This window comes from Corvus brachyrhynchos, unplaced genomic scaffold, assembly GCF_000691975.1.
Source record: "Corvus brachyrhynchos isolate BGI_N302 unplaced genomic scaffold, ASM69197v1 scaffold279, whole genome shotgun sequence".
In the NCBI taxonomy this organism is placed as follows: Eukaryota; Metazoa; Chordata; class Aves; order Passeriformes; family Corvidae; genus Corvus; species Corvus brachyrhynchos.
The window spans coordinates 502,010-516,946 of NW_008246060.1; the positions used below are offsets into that span (position 1 = coordinate 502,010).

At 51.5% G+C, this 14,937-nt stretch overlaps 1 protein-coding gene across 6 annotated transcripts in view; it reads left to right on the top strand.

Moving 5' to 3' along the window:
• Positions 1-14,937, top strand: part of CDH23 (cadherin-related 23) — a 175,373-nt gene that overhangs the window by 99,853 nt on the left and 60,583 nt on the right. For all 6 annotated transcript variants that reach the window (XM_017746348.1, XM_017746349.1, XM_017746350.1 and 3 more), the window contains 2 exons: positions 13,588-13,652; positions 14,177-14,414. In XM_017746348.1, the coding sequence (XP_017601837.1) occupies positions 13,588-13,652; positions 14,177-14,414 (303 nt within the window). The remainder of the gene's footprint in view (positions 1-13,587; positions 13,653-14,176; positions 14,415-14,937) is intronic.

A 14,937-nucleotide genomic window follows, 5' to 3' on the forward strand; every position in this document is an offset into this window, starting at 1 on the left:
AGCCTGGACAAAGGAGTTGGGTGTATGTGCCTATGTGTAAGTGTGTTTACTTTACAAACAGATGGTGTGAAACTGTATAGAGCCCCCGAGCTGTTCCCATCTGACAGTTATTAATATTTCAAGCAGATGCTTAGCTAGTCAGGCCGTCAGACACTAAACAATGAGATTGTTACTGCGTCTCCTCTTTCCCCAACTTCCAGCTATGCCAGCATTTCAGAGCGAACGCAAAATGCCAGGAGTTGAATCTTCTATGATAAATCAGAATGGATGCAATTAGCACTGAAATCCAAATTGCCCTCCCAGCTGATCCCAAACTTTTAACAACCCTCATAAAGTACCAGCTCCTCCTGCTGCGGCCGCTTGCCTTTGAGCTGCAGCCCTCTGGTCGCTGCCCGTCTGCGCCATGTCTCTCCACCTGTCCCACATGCTGCAGAAAAAAAGCCTGGTTTCCTTGCTAATAAATTCCTCCTTTCCTTTTCTTCCTTCTTTTCCACTTGCTCGAGAAGTCTTCCTGGATGTTGACGCATAGGCATTAGGGATGGGGTTTTGGAGAAAGCCTGGCCAGCCACATGGCATGCCCACTTCTTTGATGGCTGCTAGATGACATCCTCATGAAAGGAGACTTCTGCTGGCTGCCCTTTTTGTGCTTCTTTGCGCAAATAAGTGCACATTTGGAGAGACAGTGGGGTTCAGGGTGCTAAGGATAACTCAGGTGGCTTGTGGGATTGGGATGAACAGGGGAGTGCGTGGGCTGGGTGAGTGGTTGCTGAAGGGTGGCAGGAGGCTTCGTGCCAGCTGCTGCTGGAGATGGCCAGGCACAGCTGGCAGGACAGAGCAGTGCCTGCAGCACCTTCCTGGCAGGAAGACAAGCAGCTAAAACCACGGGAGCTGAGGCAAGGGGAGGTTGCTGATCTTTTGCCTAGCCCAATGTTCTGGGGAAGGAGGACAAGTTGCTCCCAACAGCCCAAAAGTCCCTGGGCTGTTTGCCCATCTTCCAGTGAGTGCATCCTGGCTGTCCCCCCTTGGCTGTGCCTGATGGGGTGTGTGTAGGCGAGGGGAAAAGCTCTCCTCAATGCCACCCTCTCCAGGCTGCCCTCAGCTTGGCCAGCTGAAATGGAAAGGCAAAAGGAAGGAGCAAGTAGACTTCATTTGCAGTGACAAATGGCCATTTGTTTCTACAGCATTTCAGCTCCTAATGTCAGTGACAGCAGAGAAGCATTGCCTGTTACACGTATAAATCAACTGTAAAACAACCCCAAGTGCAGGCACCCAGCGGGGACCCAGAGCTGCTGCCTGCTCTCCACTCCCAAAAAAAACAGGGATGCGTGGGCTCGGATCCATGGATTCCTGGTCAAACCTCAGCCTCTTCCCTCGCATGGCACAACCTTGTTCACCCTCTAAGATTTTGTTTGCTCTCTGCTTAGCATTCCCTCCATCTCCCTATCCATCCATCTGTCTGTTTAATTCTGTCCCTGAAAGGCATTTATTGTTTAGACTCAGGTGGTCATTTGCTTGCACAAGAACATCTGGAGAGTCCAGGCTCTGTAGGAACAGCTCCTGCCCTGTACAGGGGGCCCACAATGTACCCCAGGGCACTCTCCTGCCTCCATGCTCTTGGAACATGAGGACCAACTGAGGGAACTGGGGAGGCTCAGCCTGGAGAAAAGGATGCTCAGGGGGACCTTCTGGCTCTGCACAACTCCCTGACAGGAGGGGGCACCCAGGTGGGGGTTGGGCTCTCTTCTCAGTTAGACAATGACAGGACAAGAGGAAACAGCCTCAAGTTGTGCCAGGGGAGGTTTACATTGGATATTAGGAAAAACTTCTTCAGTGAAAAGGGTGGTCAGGCATTGGAACAGGCTGCCCAGGGAAGTGGTGGGGACACCATCCTTGGAAGTGTTCAAAAAACACATAGACATGGTGTTTAGGGCCGTGGGTGCATGGTGAGCTTGGCAGTGCTGGGTTCATGGTTGGACTTGATGATCTCAGAGGCCTTTTCCAGCCTTAATGATTCCATGATTGTTTATACATGTGATAATCCCCTTAGGCCAGAGATTCCTGCTTTTGCAGAGACCAGTGTGAAAGGCTCCTTACTCCAGCCAAAGTTTCCAGGTCACATAAATTGTGGTTGTTTGGAGTTATGTGTCCATCGCATGTCCATGATGACTGAACAAGCAGGCTGTCCAGGGCTCTGCAGTTGTTAGAGACCTCTCTCCATGCAAACTTCATTTTTTCCATGCCCCAGACTGCTGTGCCAGGAAAGGCAGGCTGGAAAGGCTTGGAGGTCCCACACAGCAGCAAACAGCTTCTGTGAGGCTGGAGCAAAGCAGGGAGGTGAGCAGAGCTCAGCCTGAAGAGATGGGCCAGTTCTGCCCCAGCTACCAGCAGATATTGAAATACTATTTTTTTTACTGAAACAACTGGCCATGAAGCCTTTTAATAACATAACAGAAAAGGTCAGAGAAAGAATTTCACACTTCTTGAGCAACCAGGCAGCCAGTATAACTTCATGCCTTCCAGGAACGAGGCAGCAAGAACATACACTGCACCCTGAATTAACTGGGGATCTGATACCCCCACCAGGTCCTGCCTGCCTGGTGCCTGGTGGCTTTTGGTGGGTGCTGGCTTTCCTAATAGCGGGAGCAGGCTGAAGGATAGACCCTGCAGAGGTGCGGTGAGGTGTGGTGCCTGCTGTGGCTCGGGGCAGGGGACTCGGGGCTCTGTGGTAGGAAGCTCTGGGGAAGGACCCTGCTAGGGGGGATGAGTGGCTGTGTCCAGCTGTAGCTGTGATCAGAGCCATAGAATGCTTTGGGTTGGCAGGCACCTTAAAGATCATCTAATTCCAGCTCCAGTGCTGTGGGCAGGGACACCTTCTGCTAATCCTCAGGTCCTTGAGTCCAGAGGCAGGAAAACCTGTTACTCTCCATCCTGCTCCAGGCCGCCTCATTGCCAGCAGCTGTGGTGTCACTGCTTCACAAGCCCTCCTTTAGCACCTCAGCTGGAACAGGAGAAGAAAGGGAAGTCTGAGGGCCCCATGCCCAGGGGCTGTGAAGGGGACTGATGCTGGTCTGGCATCAGACATTGTTGCCCAGGTCTCTGCTCCTTCCTCTCCTATGCCTGGAGCGTTTGGAAGCAGTCCCCCGGGCTTGCTCTGGTGGGGCTCCCCTGAGGAGCTCTTCTGTGACACCTTGCCCCACAGAGAGAGCAGGATGGAGCTTTCAGCTGGGAAGCTTTTTTTGGGTGGAAGAAGCTACATAAACATGGCCTTGTTTCTGGGGTCATCAAGACCCAGCCCAGCTTCCAGTGAGCTCCCTCCAACAGGGAGAGGAGGGGGAGTTCAGCCCAGCATCCCCTCCTGTCCCTTGGGTGATGCTTGGCTGGGAAGCTCAGGTGCCAACCTGTGTTCACGCCTGTCACACTGAGCCTGTGCCATCTCAGGCTTCTGCCTCACTGCAAAGCTGCAGGGTGTGACAGCAGAGAGCACAATGTCCCTCCAGACCTGCCTTCCGACACTGCTGCTTTGCCAGCAGCTGCCAAGGGCCTCCAAAAGCCATGCTCCAGTTGCTGATATATGTGCTAGACCTGGAGAATGGGGAAGGGGCCTAAGACAACGCAGCAGGAGGCGGGAATTAAGGGGCGGGAGATCTCCTTAAGCTCCTCGTACACTACAGATCTGCACAGCAAAGTCCTCCTGAAAAGCTCCGATAACCAAAATCATTAAAGCCCAAACAAACCAAGAGTAACTTGTTTTTAACACAGCAATGCATTTGATTTGCCTTGAAGGGTCTGGAGAAAAATGGTTCTCCAGGGAAGTGTGGAAAGTAATCCTAGCTCCGTGATCCCTCCTCTCTCCTTTATTTGCCCTGGTCTGGCTTGGCTGCACAGGCTGGGATCAGTGGCTGTGGGCTCATCAACTGGCTGGCAAGCAGCAGTGAGCTGGGGGGTGCTGCCTGCCCCCTTCCTGCTCTCCTGCCCTGGAAAATGGCTGGGATGAAGACAGGGAGACACAGAGGGGCTTGCAGGGAATGAATTGCCCACTTGCCCTCCTTCAGGCCCCACACAAGCATCTCCCAGCAGGCATTAGCCTCTGCTGTTCCTGATCCTCTCCTGCCAGCTCTTCCTGACTCCAGCCAGATCAGGTATGGATCAGATGAGCCATGCTTTGGAAATCACTTCAACACCTCTCTGGGATGGTTTGTGTAACTATTTGTCCCAAATCCTCTCTGAGTTAATGACTTCCTTCTCTGTGGGATCTCCTCCTCCCACATCCCTGTGAGGTTATGCTCTCTGCCTTGTCTTACCCTGAAACACCTCTGAAATGGGGTTGGGTTTCTCCTCACAACAACCACCCTCAAGAAGTCTGAAAGGGATGTGGAGACTTTTCAGAGCTCTAAGTATTCACACACACACACACACACACACACTATACTTTCGGGCAAGCTGCTAGCGGGCTTTCCAGAGTTATCTTTTGGAGACCCTCAGGAATAGTGTGAGCATCTCCAACAGCCCTCAGATTATAAACTGTGGTGCCTGAATCAACCAACAGGCATTGATTTTGGCACAGGAATGATTTTCTGTATCTTGTGGTATGTGGCAAGGCAGGTAAAATAAGCACTGTGTTCCCTTGGGGCTTGATAACCTGAATCTCTAAGGCGATCTTGTGTGTAAAAAACCCCACTATTTTCCCTGTTTTTTAATGAAATCTGGATTAAAATTTTCAGATTATTTGATGGAGGAGGTGAAGAGATGGTCTCCCTGTCTTTTTGGCAAATGCATTAGCCTGTGTGTTCTTACATATGTGTGTGGATTCAGTATATATATATACATAAGGGCTCCCACTCCTACGGAGTCCCTTTCTCCTACCCTCCATGGGTTGTCCCCTCCCTGAACATCGTCCCCAACATATCCATTCACCTGGATTCTCATCCTCACCCTCCCTGCCACTGCACTTCCTCAGGAGAAGCCTTGTTAGTAAGAACCTAATGAAGTAAATGCGCTAATTAACCTTCCATTACTCTCCTCATTAAATCAACCTTTAATTTGGTTGGCAAAGTTCCTCTCCTTTACCACCCAGCTGTCAGTTTTCTTCTGCTGCTTCGATCTCTCTTTGGCCTCGTGTCAGGGATGGGAAAATCAATCCCGGCCTGATTTTCTTTCCCCTTCTTTCCAGCCAGCTGTAAACGCCAGTCAACAAGAAAGTAATAATGTACTTTCCCCACCCTGGCAAGGAGAGTTGCAGACATCAATAAACAGCTATTTAGGATGCAAATCACTTTCCCAATCAGCCATCAGCCTTTGAGTTTGGGAGGGATGATGCCGTGGTCTGTGGGCTCCCGCATCCCATCACGCTGCTTTGCAGCTAGCCCAGAGCAACTGTGGGATGCCCAGAGAGTTGCATCCCTCTGGGTTTGTCCGACTCCAAGTCCTGAGGAGGGTGGGATGAGGCTTTGCAAGCCTTTGGGGGTTCCTTTGGTTGCCTTCAGCATTCACCCCACCCTACATTCTGCCATCCCCTTGGCCAAGGGCACTCACTATCCCCCAACAGCTGTGGAGCTGTCACTGTCTGTTGTTTCTTGGGGATCTCCAAAGCTTTTCCTTCCCCTTTTTCTTGGAGAAGAAATGAACACAGAGGGGCAGAAGCAGTCGGAGATCAAAGGCAGTAGTAGAGGCTGCAGCTCTGAGATGCTGGTGGGTGAGGGACCCAGCCTGAGCTGTGTTTCTCTCTCCCATGGTGATGGTGACTATGTGGACCAGCATCAAGGGAAAACCTACACTGCTCCTGATTTTGGGAAGGTTGCATGGAATAAGGACACAGCCATTGAGGGCAGGGAGCAAGGTGGGGAAGTACCTTGCAAATCAATGGATGGATAGAAAGGCACCAAGGGATCTTCCATGGGGAATCAGTGTGGGATAAACCATCCCCTGTCCCTTTGGTGGCACCTGGGGTGCTCTCCCAGCATTAGGAGCAGAGAATGGTGCAGCCCATCATCTCATGGTGGTCAGCAGGACAGCTTTCCCTGATGCTACCTTGAGGACAGCACAGGACTTCTCAACCTTGTTCAGCTGACTGACCCTCTATATTTTGCTCAGGGGGTTGAGTTTATGTCCTGCTCTGCAGGGAGTTACCCACCCCACCTACTTTAGGAGTAACTTGCACCTCCTCTACCTTCTTGCATGCGTTGGGGAAGTACGGGATGGGGAAACATTGGGAGGACTCCCAGGCCAGCCCCATCCTTTCCATCTGCTTTAAGTGAATGGAAGATGTCTGGGAAAGTCCTTGCTGCAGAGGAGGAATGGACAGGGTGGTGGTAACTGGGGACTACCAGCCAAATGTCTGGGGCAACCTGGGTGTTGCAGAGGCTCACACATGGGGAGAGGATCTAAGAAAGCAGGAGGGCATTCAGAGGGCACTGGTGGGAATATGAAAGCATGGCTCAGCAGCAGCTCATGGAGGCTGGAGAACTCTCAGTTGGACATTTCTGATGTCCTTCAAGCCTGGATTTCGTACCTCCTTCCAGCCCTTCTTCCCACCCGTGGCCCACACAGCTCTCCCTCCCTGTCAGCATCTTAATTGATCTTGTTGGTCTCAATCCCCCCCTCCCCAGTGCTCTGTCTCCAGCTGTGCTTAAGCAGAACAAAATCTCTTCCAATTTCCCTACCGCTTAAAAGAAAATTGAGTCCTTTATCTGCAAGAGGAGAGGAAAACTGCAAACACATGAAACAGTAAAGAGTTAAATAATCAAAGCAGACGATTCCAAATTGCCTGGAAAGTTAAACATTAATGGCTTGGCTTCTTCCTGCATGCTCCTTGGGTTTTTACAAGTATAAAAATATGCTTGCACTCCTTGTTCCCATTAAATATTCTTATCAAGCTAGCTCTGTAAATAAAGGGAAGGGGAGGAGGGAGTTACCAGGCATGATTGACAGATCTGAAGTCCTCATCTTTCTGTCAGGGCCCAGTGCTCTTTGGCTGTGTTTATCTCTTTAATCTAAATATCAATCCGTGAGACCGAAATGGGGTGGAATGGGAATCATGACAGCCCAAGCGCTGTGGAGAGAGAGAGACACTTATTGCAGCTTGTGCAGCCGCTCGCTGTCCTGATGGAGCTGTCAGGAAAAATGCAAAGTGAGAGCAGGAGGCAGGAAAACAAAACAAAATCACAGCCTGGCCCCTTCCCCCTGCCCAACCAAAAAAAAAGAAGAAAACCCCAACAATTCAGCCCATGAGATGGGAAAGAAAATCAGGGAGCAAATGCAGACCTGCTCCTGTCCAAATTGCATCATGCAAAGCACAAACCAGGCAGCAGGATTCCCCCCCATGCCTCCCAGTGTTCCCAGCAGGAGACAGGGTTGGGTGGTTTTCCTTTGCTGCTGGCTTTGCCTGGCGATTTGGGATGTGGCTGGGAGTTCAAGGGAGAATTTTTCCAAGGTGATGCTCTTTGCCATGTGAACACCCTGTCCTCACACTTCCTTCTCAACAGTTCTTTAGGGCCATCGCTGTCTTCACCTTGATACATCCTCTCCCAGACTCCTCATGCTTTTACACCTGCAAAGTTCCAATAGAGCCAACACTCCTGGGATTTTAATCTGTTTTTGAAGCTGCCCTCAGCCCCCACATCTCTCCCAAAGCATCCAAGGCTGTGTTTCCTCGAGCAAAAGGCTCCCATGGGAATCAGCACCCCGTGGATGCTGTTGGCTGAGTGACGCTGTTACGATGTCACCCCTGGACAGATGACCTTGAGCTGCCCCTGGTGCTGCTGACAGGCTGACCTTGGGTGTGAAGGGGAGGGTAATTTACCTGAGCTGGGCATTCGGGAGCCATTAGATGTGCAAATCAGCTGGGCTTTGCCATTCCCTTTCTCCAGGCTGGGATGCAACATGTTCATGTCCATCTCCTGGCAAGGACTTGTACAGCTCATCCCTCCTCCTTTGTTTTTATCCCCCCTCTGCCTGCTGGGCCTCTCTCCTGGATGAGGTGGAGTTGCAGATGGTGGGTGGCATGACTGGCTTCCCAGAGCTCTTGCAAACACTTTAGAGATCATTGAGGATTTATATTTCTTCCACCAGACTTTGACCATGATTTCTTCCATTTTGCTGGGCTGTAAAATTCATTAGAGACCCAACAGCAAAGTGATTGAGATGTCAAGCCAGGCAGTTGTGGGGTTATTTAATCGCTCAGATGTGCCACTTGCCGTTTAGGGGGACAACAGGAGAATATGAAATCACTGCGGTTCATTAGTGGAGGACTTGCACCCAGCTCCAGTAAAACCCACCGAGGTGGGCATTTAAATGGTCTTGGGTGTCACCAGTGAAAACCCACGCTGGTAAAGCCTGTTTATTTCACTTTTGGGCCCATCTTCTGTCACCTGGTGTTTTAAAGCCCTGTCTCCAGTCATTCCAACAGCCTGGCTACTGTAAATCACTGCCCGCTAAATCATGGCTGCCCAGGCAAGTGTTAACCTTGCTGGAGTGGAGCTGGTGTTGCAGGGGCTGCTGTTATAAAACACAATCAGGGAGGCTCTTGTTTTCCCTGGTGGCTGGCAGAAGAGGTGGGGAAAAGCTCTGCCATTCCCAGGGGGGTTGATTGACTATTTTTTCCCCCCCAGCCAGGTTCAGTGCAGCCCTCTGGGGTCATTAGCGCCGATTGAGCTCCTTGGCTCCGGGCAGGGTTTGGAGCTGCTGGGGAAGTGGTGGCAGCGGCGGATTCCCCGCTCCCGCTCCCGCCCCCCTCTCTCCCAGCTAATCACCAGAGCCGCTGGGCTCCAGGGCCGGCCAGCCACCGGCTCTGCTCGCGCCTGATTGCCGCCTCCCACCGGGCCGCCTCTTTAAAAGCCTGGGAAAGAACGCGGCCGGGCCGGGCAATGCCGACAATAGAGCTGTTTTCCGACTAAAGTCATTCAATAATAACTTTAAGTAGGTTTTTCCATTGGTTTTGCATTCCACTTTCACGGCCCAGTGATTGCATCTCATGGAAGCCTTTGGTCCTTCACATTTGTCTCCCCCAAATCGCAAATCAGATCCCAATCCCAGGGCTCCCAGCAATTAGCTGTTATTCCCCTGGGACCTGAAGGTTGCCTTGAGGAAGGGATGTTTGGATGGCTGCCTAGTTAACACATGCAGGTTTTGGTGGCTCCAAAAATCAGTAGGATGCCAGGGCATGGCTCCCCACCTTGGAATTCTTGTACCAGTCTGAGCAGCCTGTGGCTGCCCAGTCTGCCCCAAGCAGCAACTGCATCTGCCTCACTTTCCTAGAAAACCGAAAAAAGCTAGGAAGCATATGGGAGTCCTCCTTCTGTTTGCTTTCCCAAGCCCTAGGCATCTTGTTGGAGCAAGCCAGAGGAGCAGGCAGGGACGAGGCTCTGCCCGGTCACTCTGGTACCCTGACAGCTTTTTGACGTCCTGTAATTGCTTTCCTGCCACGACTCTTTTAAGCAGAGAGCTCCTGGCCAAAGCAATTTGTTCCCCATCAATTTTTATTTCCTGCTTTGTGCATGTGAGGGAGGGAAAACAAAGAGGGCAAAGGAGAACAAACAGAGCTGGGACCTGCTCCGGCAGCACCGTGCTGAGGGAAAGGTGGGAAGGGTTTGGCTATTCAGCCAGGCAGGACCTGGCAGCCCTGATCATCATTCCAATGCACTCTGCTCACCCCTGCAACCAACTTCCAGCTGTTCATCCCCGTCTGACAGTTTTGGGGGGAGGACTGCCATCCCAGGGGCTCCGTGGGGGATCTGAGCCACCTCGAAGGGCTCTTCTTGGTTCTTTAAGCCCTTGCCGACTCCTCCTGCCGTGCTCCCTGAAGCTGCTGTGAGTAGAGTTAATCTCCGGCAGTTTAAGGAGTCGTTGAGTGGGTCTGGCGGATGATGAATGTCTAAACCATTACCGGGTGAAGCTCCATGGAGCTGTTTAAAACGGAATTCTCCCATGTAAATTTCTGCTCCATCAATCCTGATGACATGTCAAACATTGCTATTGTTTCCCGAACAAATTGGACGACATGCCCTTTCCTGCAGATTTGCCCACGAGAGCAGACCCGCTCTCCAGCTCCTTGCTTTTGTCTCCGGCTCTGCCGGCCTGCGGGTGGGGAAGGGTGAATGTGATGGCCCTTGGTGGGACAAAAGGAGACACCCCAAATATTTGTGCTTGGGGGATGCAGATGGATGGAGAGCTGGGCTGTGGGTATTTTTGTGTGATTCATGTGCTGGGTGCCCACGCCATGCTGCAGCTCAGTAAATTAATCCTTTGGGTTATCCAGGCTTCCTCTTCTTGCCACTCTCCCAGAGTTTAACTGCACAGATGTGGGATTTTTTAGAAATGGTCTGCGGTGGTGACAGCTCATAAAAGTACAGATGTGGACCTGCGTTTTCATCCTGCCCTTTTGCAGGCTCCAGTGGGCAAATCCCGCTTTAATATTCTGGGCAGGAGAGGAGAGCCGTAAAAGCCATTTGATTGCTTCTCCAGGTGGAACCCCAAGAAACTTCCAGCCAGATGCCTTTCCTCCCCGGGCTGTGGGAATGGATGCTTGCATGCTGGCAGGGAAAACCAGTCAGTGGTGGGGAAAAGCCACAGGAAAACAGCTGGTACCCAGGGATTGCTGACAGCTCGGGGGGACTTGGGGTGTTCTGCAGGCGTGTGCTCCCTGGGAGCCCGTGGCGTCGCTCTGCAAAGCGAGTGTGTGTCGCCTCCCCAGGGGCTTGAGCAGCTGAGCATCCTTTTTACCCTTAGAGGGGAAAAAGCTTGGTAATTCAGAAGCAGGCGAAGATCCCAAATTAAATATGCTGAGCGTGCATGGTTTGGCTTTTTTTTGCATGTTCTCTGTCACGCTCAACTAACCTGCTCCATTGCCCAGCATTATCTCCATGATGTTCAGTTGCCAGGAAAGCCATCCAGCCGGCCTCACCTTCCACCTCCCCTGGTATAAATCAGGGGCATTAATTAGCCCGGCTGGCGAGGTGGTGGATGGGGCAGAGTCAGGCTGTCATCCTCCTGGCTCCTTGGGAGAAGGGCTTTTTGCCTCACTGGCACTTTTCATGTCTTCACAGCTTGTGGTCCAGCCACCCTCCTGGCTCCCCTCTCCCCAGGGCTCCCATTCCCTCCTCACTAACCTTCTTTTAACCTTCCTCCTTCCCTATCTTTTTTTTTTTTCTCGTCAGAAGAAAATTACACTTTCCCAGTGTTGTCTGTCACTGCAATAAGCACTTAGGAGTGCAATTGTATGGGGCCAAATGAAGTGAATTCATTTTGCCCGTGCTTTCTGGTACTGTCAGACCCCCTGTAAATCATTATCTCATCACCAGCCCATCCAGGTGCATGGAAAATGCTTTTCTGGGCTCTGTTCTCGCACCAGCCACTTCGGAATTAATGGGACCGAGGGATTCACAGCAGTTGTGGGCACAGAAATAAGGGATAGGAGACATCCTGGCTGGAGGTTGAGGGCTGGCAGTGCTGAGGGTGCTCAAAGCACTCAAGGATTTTGGGAAGAGAGGACCCAAAAAAGGAGCTGGTGGCAGGTGTTAGGATGGGGGATTAAACCCAGTATGAATTGGCTGGGGTGGGCAGATGGTGGGTTGACCCCCCCTTGTCTCCAGGTGTTTCCATATGGAAAAGTTGCCAGGCTCTGCCTGGGGCGGAACACCTCCATGGATGTCCTCTGAGGGGGAAGACATACCCCAGAGGGACTTGTTCCCCAGGAGTGGGTGCTGCTCGGTCTCTGGGCATCTCTCCAGGCAGATTTCCACAGGTTTATTCCATTTTACTGAATGCAATTCCAATGCCCACGGAAAGGAAATCACATCATAGCAGTGGAGAGGAAAATCAGCAAAATCAGTAGGTCTGGAAGGCTGGACCCACCAGAGCACCCTTCGGCTGGCGTCAAGCAGCAGGAGTTCACTGCTCAGGCTGGGAAAATGTTTGGGGAGAAAAACTTAAATAATCCTATGTGTTTTTCATGCCTTTTGCTCTCTGTCACCCCGTGGTGTGGCAGGTGAGCAGCACATGGGGGCAAAGCTGTGCTCAAGCTCCTACTCCACTGTCAAGGGTAATCAAGGCCATCAATAAATCAGGAAGGTTTCAGGAACAGGCTGTGTTCCATGCCACTCCTAAAATACAGCCTTTTGCCAGTATCTGGACATAAAATGTGTCTTTGACCCTGCTTCTTCACAGACCTGTTGGTCTCTAACTAATCCAGACAGGACTCAATTTAGAAAATATACTGGGGGAGAAAAAGGATATTTTGGGTATTGCATTCCACTTTCCTCACCTAAAAATAAAATTTTCTGCTCCTTTTTCCTGCCGCCACTGATGCATATTTCATATATTCATTAGAGCAAAGACTTTAAAACACAAATAAATCTTGCCTTGCTCATCCAGAGCTGACACAATGAGTTGTGAACACCTTCCCCAGAAGGTGCTGGTCATTTAGCCATGACCAGCCTGCTGCAGCTCTGGCAGCTGCCGGTGGAGTAGGTGCATCCCACAGCATCCTGAGCCACTCCATCCATGGGAATGCAGCAGACTGCACCCCCAGAAGGGTTGTCCTTGTGGAAAGCAAGATTGAAATCACTTTCCTTGCTTTTCCAGATCTGTATTTTAGCCTGGGGGGCCATTCTGAAATGCAGTAGGTTTTTATTTCTCTACTCTTGTCATGGTTTGACACTGGCTGAACACCAGGCACCCACAACACCTGCTCACCTACCCTCCCCTGCTACAGCTGGGCAGAGAAGGGGAAAAAAAAATTAATGAAGGATTAGTGAGATAAAGACTGGGAGAAAACACTCCTAGGGCAAAACAGGCTCAACTTAGAAGTACCAAGTGAATACAAAATCAGAGGAGGATAATGAGAAGTAAAGCCCATAAAAACACCTTTTCCCCCAACTCCTCCCTCCTTCCCACTGACAGCACAGGGGAACAGGGGGTGGGGGTTTGGTCAGTTCATCACCCGAGGTTTTCTTCTCAGAAATGAGAGAAGAGAGAGAAGTCAAGTCTTAAATCTGTTATCACCGAAGCGTTACCAACCTCTCTAATTGGCCCAGCTTTGGCCAGCAGCGTGTCCATCTTCAGAGCCATCTCTGGATGAGAGCATTGGCTCTGCTGGACATGGTGGAAGCTTCCAGGCATAGGGCAGCGATATAGGATACACATCATAAAGTCACCCCAAGACAGTGGCCCCCCCGCTACCAAAAACCAGGCCATGCAAAACCAGCTCAGCTCTAGAATGCACAGGGAAGGATACAAGCTGTGGCTGTGGAGTCCCAGCTTTCTGCCTTCATGGGGACAGGATGGGTGGCCCTCAAGAATTATCCATGGAGACTTTATTTCAGGTGTGCTTCCCAGGTTAGCTTAATGTGTCAGGAAAATGAGTAGGTGTAATGTTTCCCAGTGCCAAAGGTTTTGGGAGCAATGCTGAGGAATGTTGGTGGAGGGCTGTTAGCTAGAGCAGGCTGGGAGTCAGCGACGAGCAGGGGAGCGCAAACAGCCCCAGCCCTGCGGCTCTTGGGGGATAAATGGCAGCACACAAGGTCTGCAGTCGTGTGTTCAATGCAACATTTCCATAAATACCTTCATTTATTAATTAGCTTTTATATTTTCCAGGCAACTGACAATGATGTGGGCTCATATGGGAAAGTCAGTTATTTCTTCAGTGATGACCCTGACCGGTAAGTGTGACTGACTGGCAGGAGTTTGATCCTCCAAAATCCTCTTCTAACCTCACTAGGCAGTCACAGGGCACTTAAAGGCACTGGTTATGTCTTATCTGTGAGATGCCCTATGAACCCCTGTCTATGCTGTCTCCCAGAGGGGTGTGTTCAGCACGTGCCTGATGCTCAGCATGTTTAATTGTTTTGCTGAGTTGGGACCTGCAGGTGCCAGCGTTGCTTGAGACCAGTAAATGGTTTCGCAGTGAGTTGCCAGCCCTGGAGCCACACCTGTCGTGGAAAGTTGGGGAATATACCTGGGCTGCCCAGAAGAACAGATCTGGGGGCCTCTGCACCCATTTTCTCTGCCTGTGGAGCAGCACTGAGGGTTTCTCACTGCTCAGCTGTGCAGAGCTCTTCAAAGTGTTCTGGGACCTAATATCCCTCAGAAAAGCGTCATGAACTTCACGCTGTCAGGCTGCTGCCTCTCCATCTCCACTGTGTGGTCACCAAGGCTTTTTGCCCTTCCTTTGCTGTCCCCTCAGTTTCTCCCTGGACAAGGACACGGGTGTGATCCTCCTAACAGCTCGGCTGGACTTCGAGACCACACAGCGCTACACCCTGACCGTCATTGCCCGGGACGGCGGCGGGGAGGAGACAACAGGGCGTGTCAGGATCAACATCCTTGACATCAATGACAATGTCCCCACCTTCCAGAAGGAGGCCTATCTGGGGGCCCTGCGGGAGAATGAGCCTTCTGTCACCCAGGTGGTCCGGCTCCGGGTGAGGGACTGGAGTGACTCCTCGGCTTGGGGTGTGCAGCAGGGAGACAGGAGTGGGATAGAATCACAGAATGGTTTGGGTTGCAAGGGACCTTAGAGCTCAGCCAGTTCCAACCCCTTGCCATGGCCAGGAACACCTTCCACAAGATCAGGTATCTCCAATCCCCATCCAACCTGGCCTTGGACACTTCCAGGGATGGGGCAGCCACAGCTTCTTTGGGCACCCTGTGCCAGGGCCTCACCACCCTCACAGGGGAGAATTTCTACCTAGTATCCAATCTAAACCTCCCTCTGTCCATTTAAAATGATCAGTGCCTCTGATGGGTTTAACAAATATCTTCCAAAGCAGGTCACATCAGTTTCCTTCTTGCACGAGAGAAGCAGGTGAGAGCAGGCTGGTGTACAGACCCCCTCGGGGCCCCTGATGGGCACACCTCCCTCCATCACTTTTCCAGTCTCCTGCAGCTCCCATCCCCTCAGCTCTTTCCCCGGCCCACATCCCCGCTCACTGTATACACCTTCGC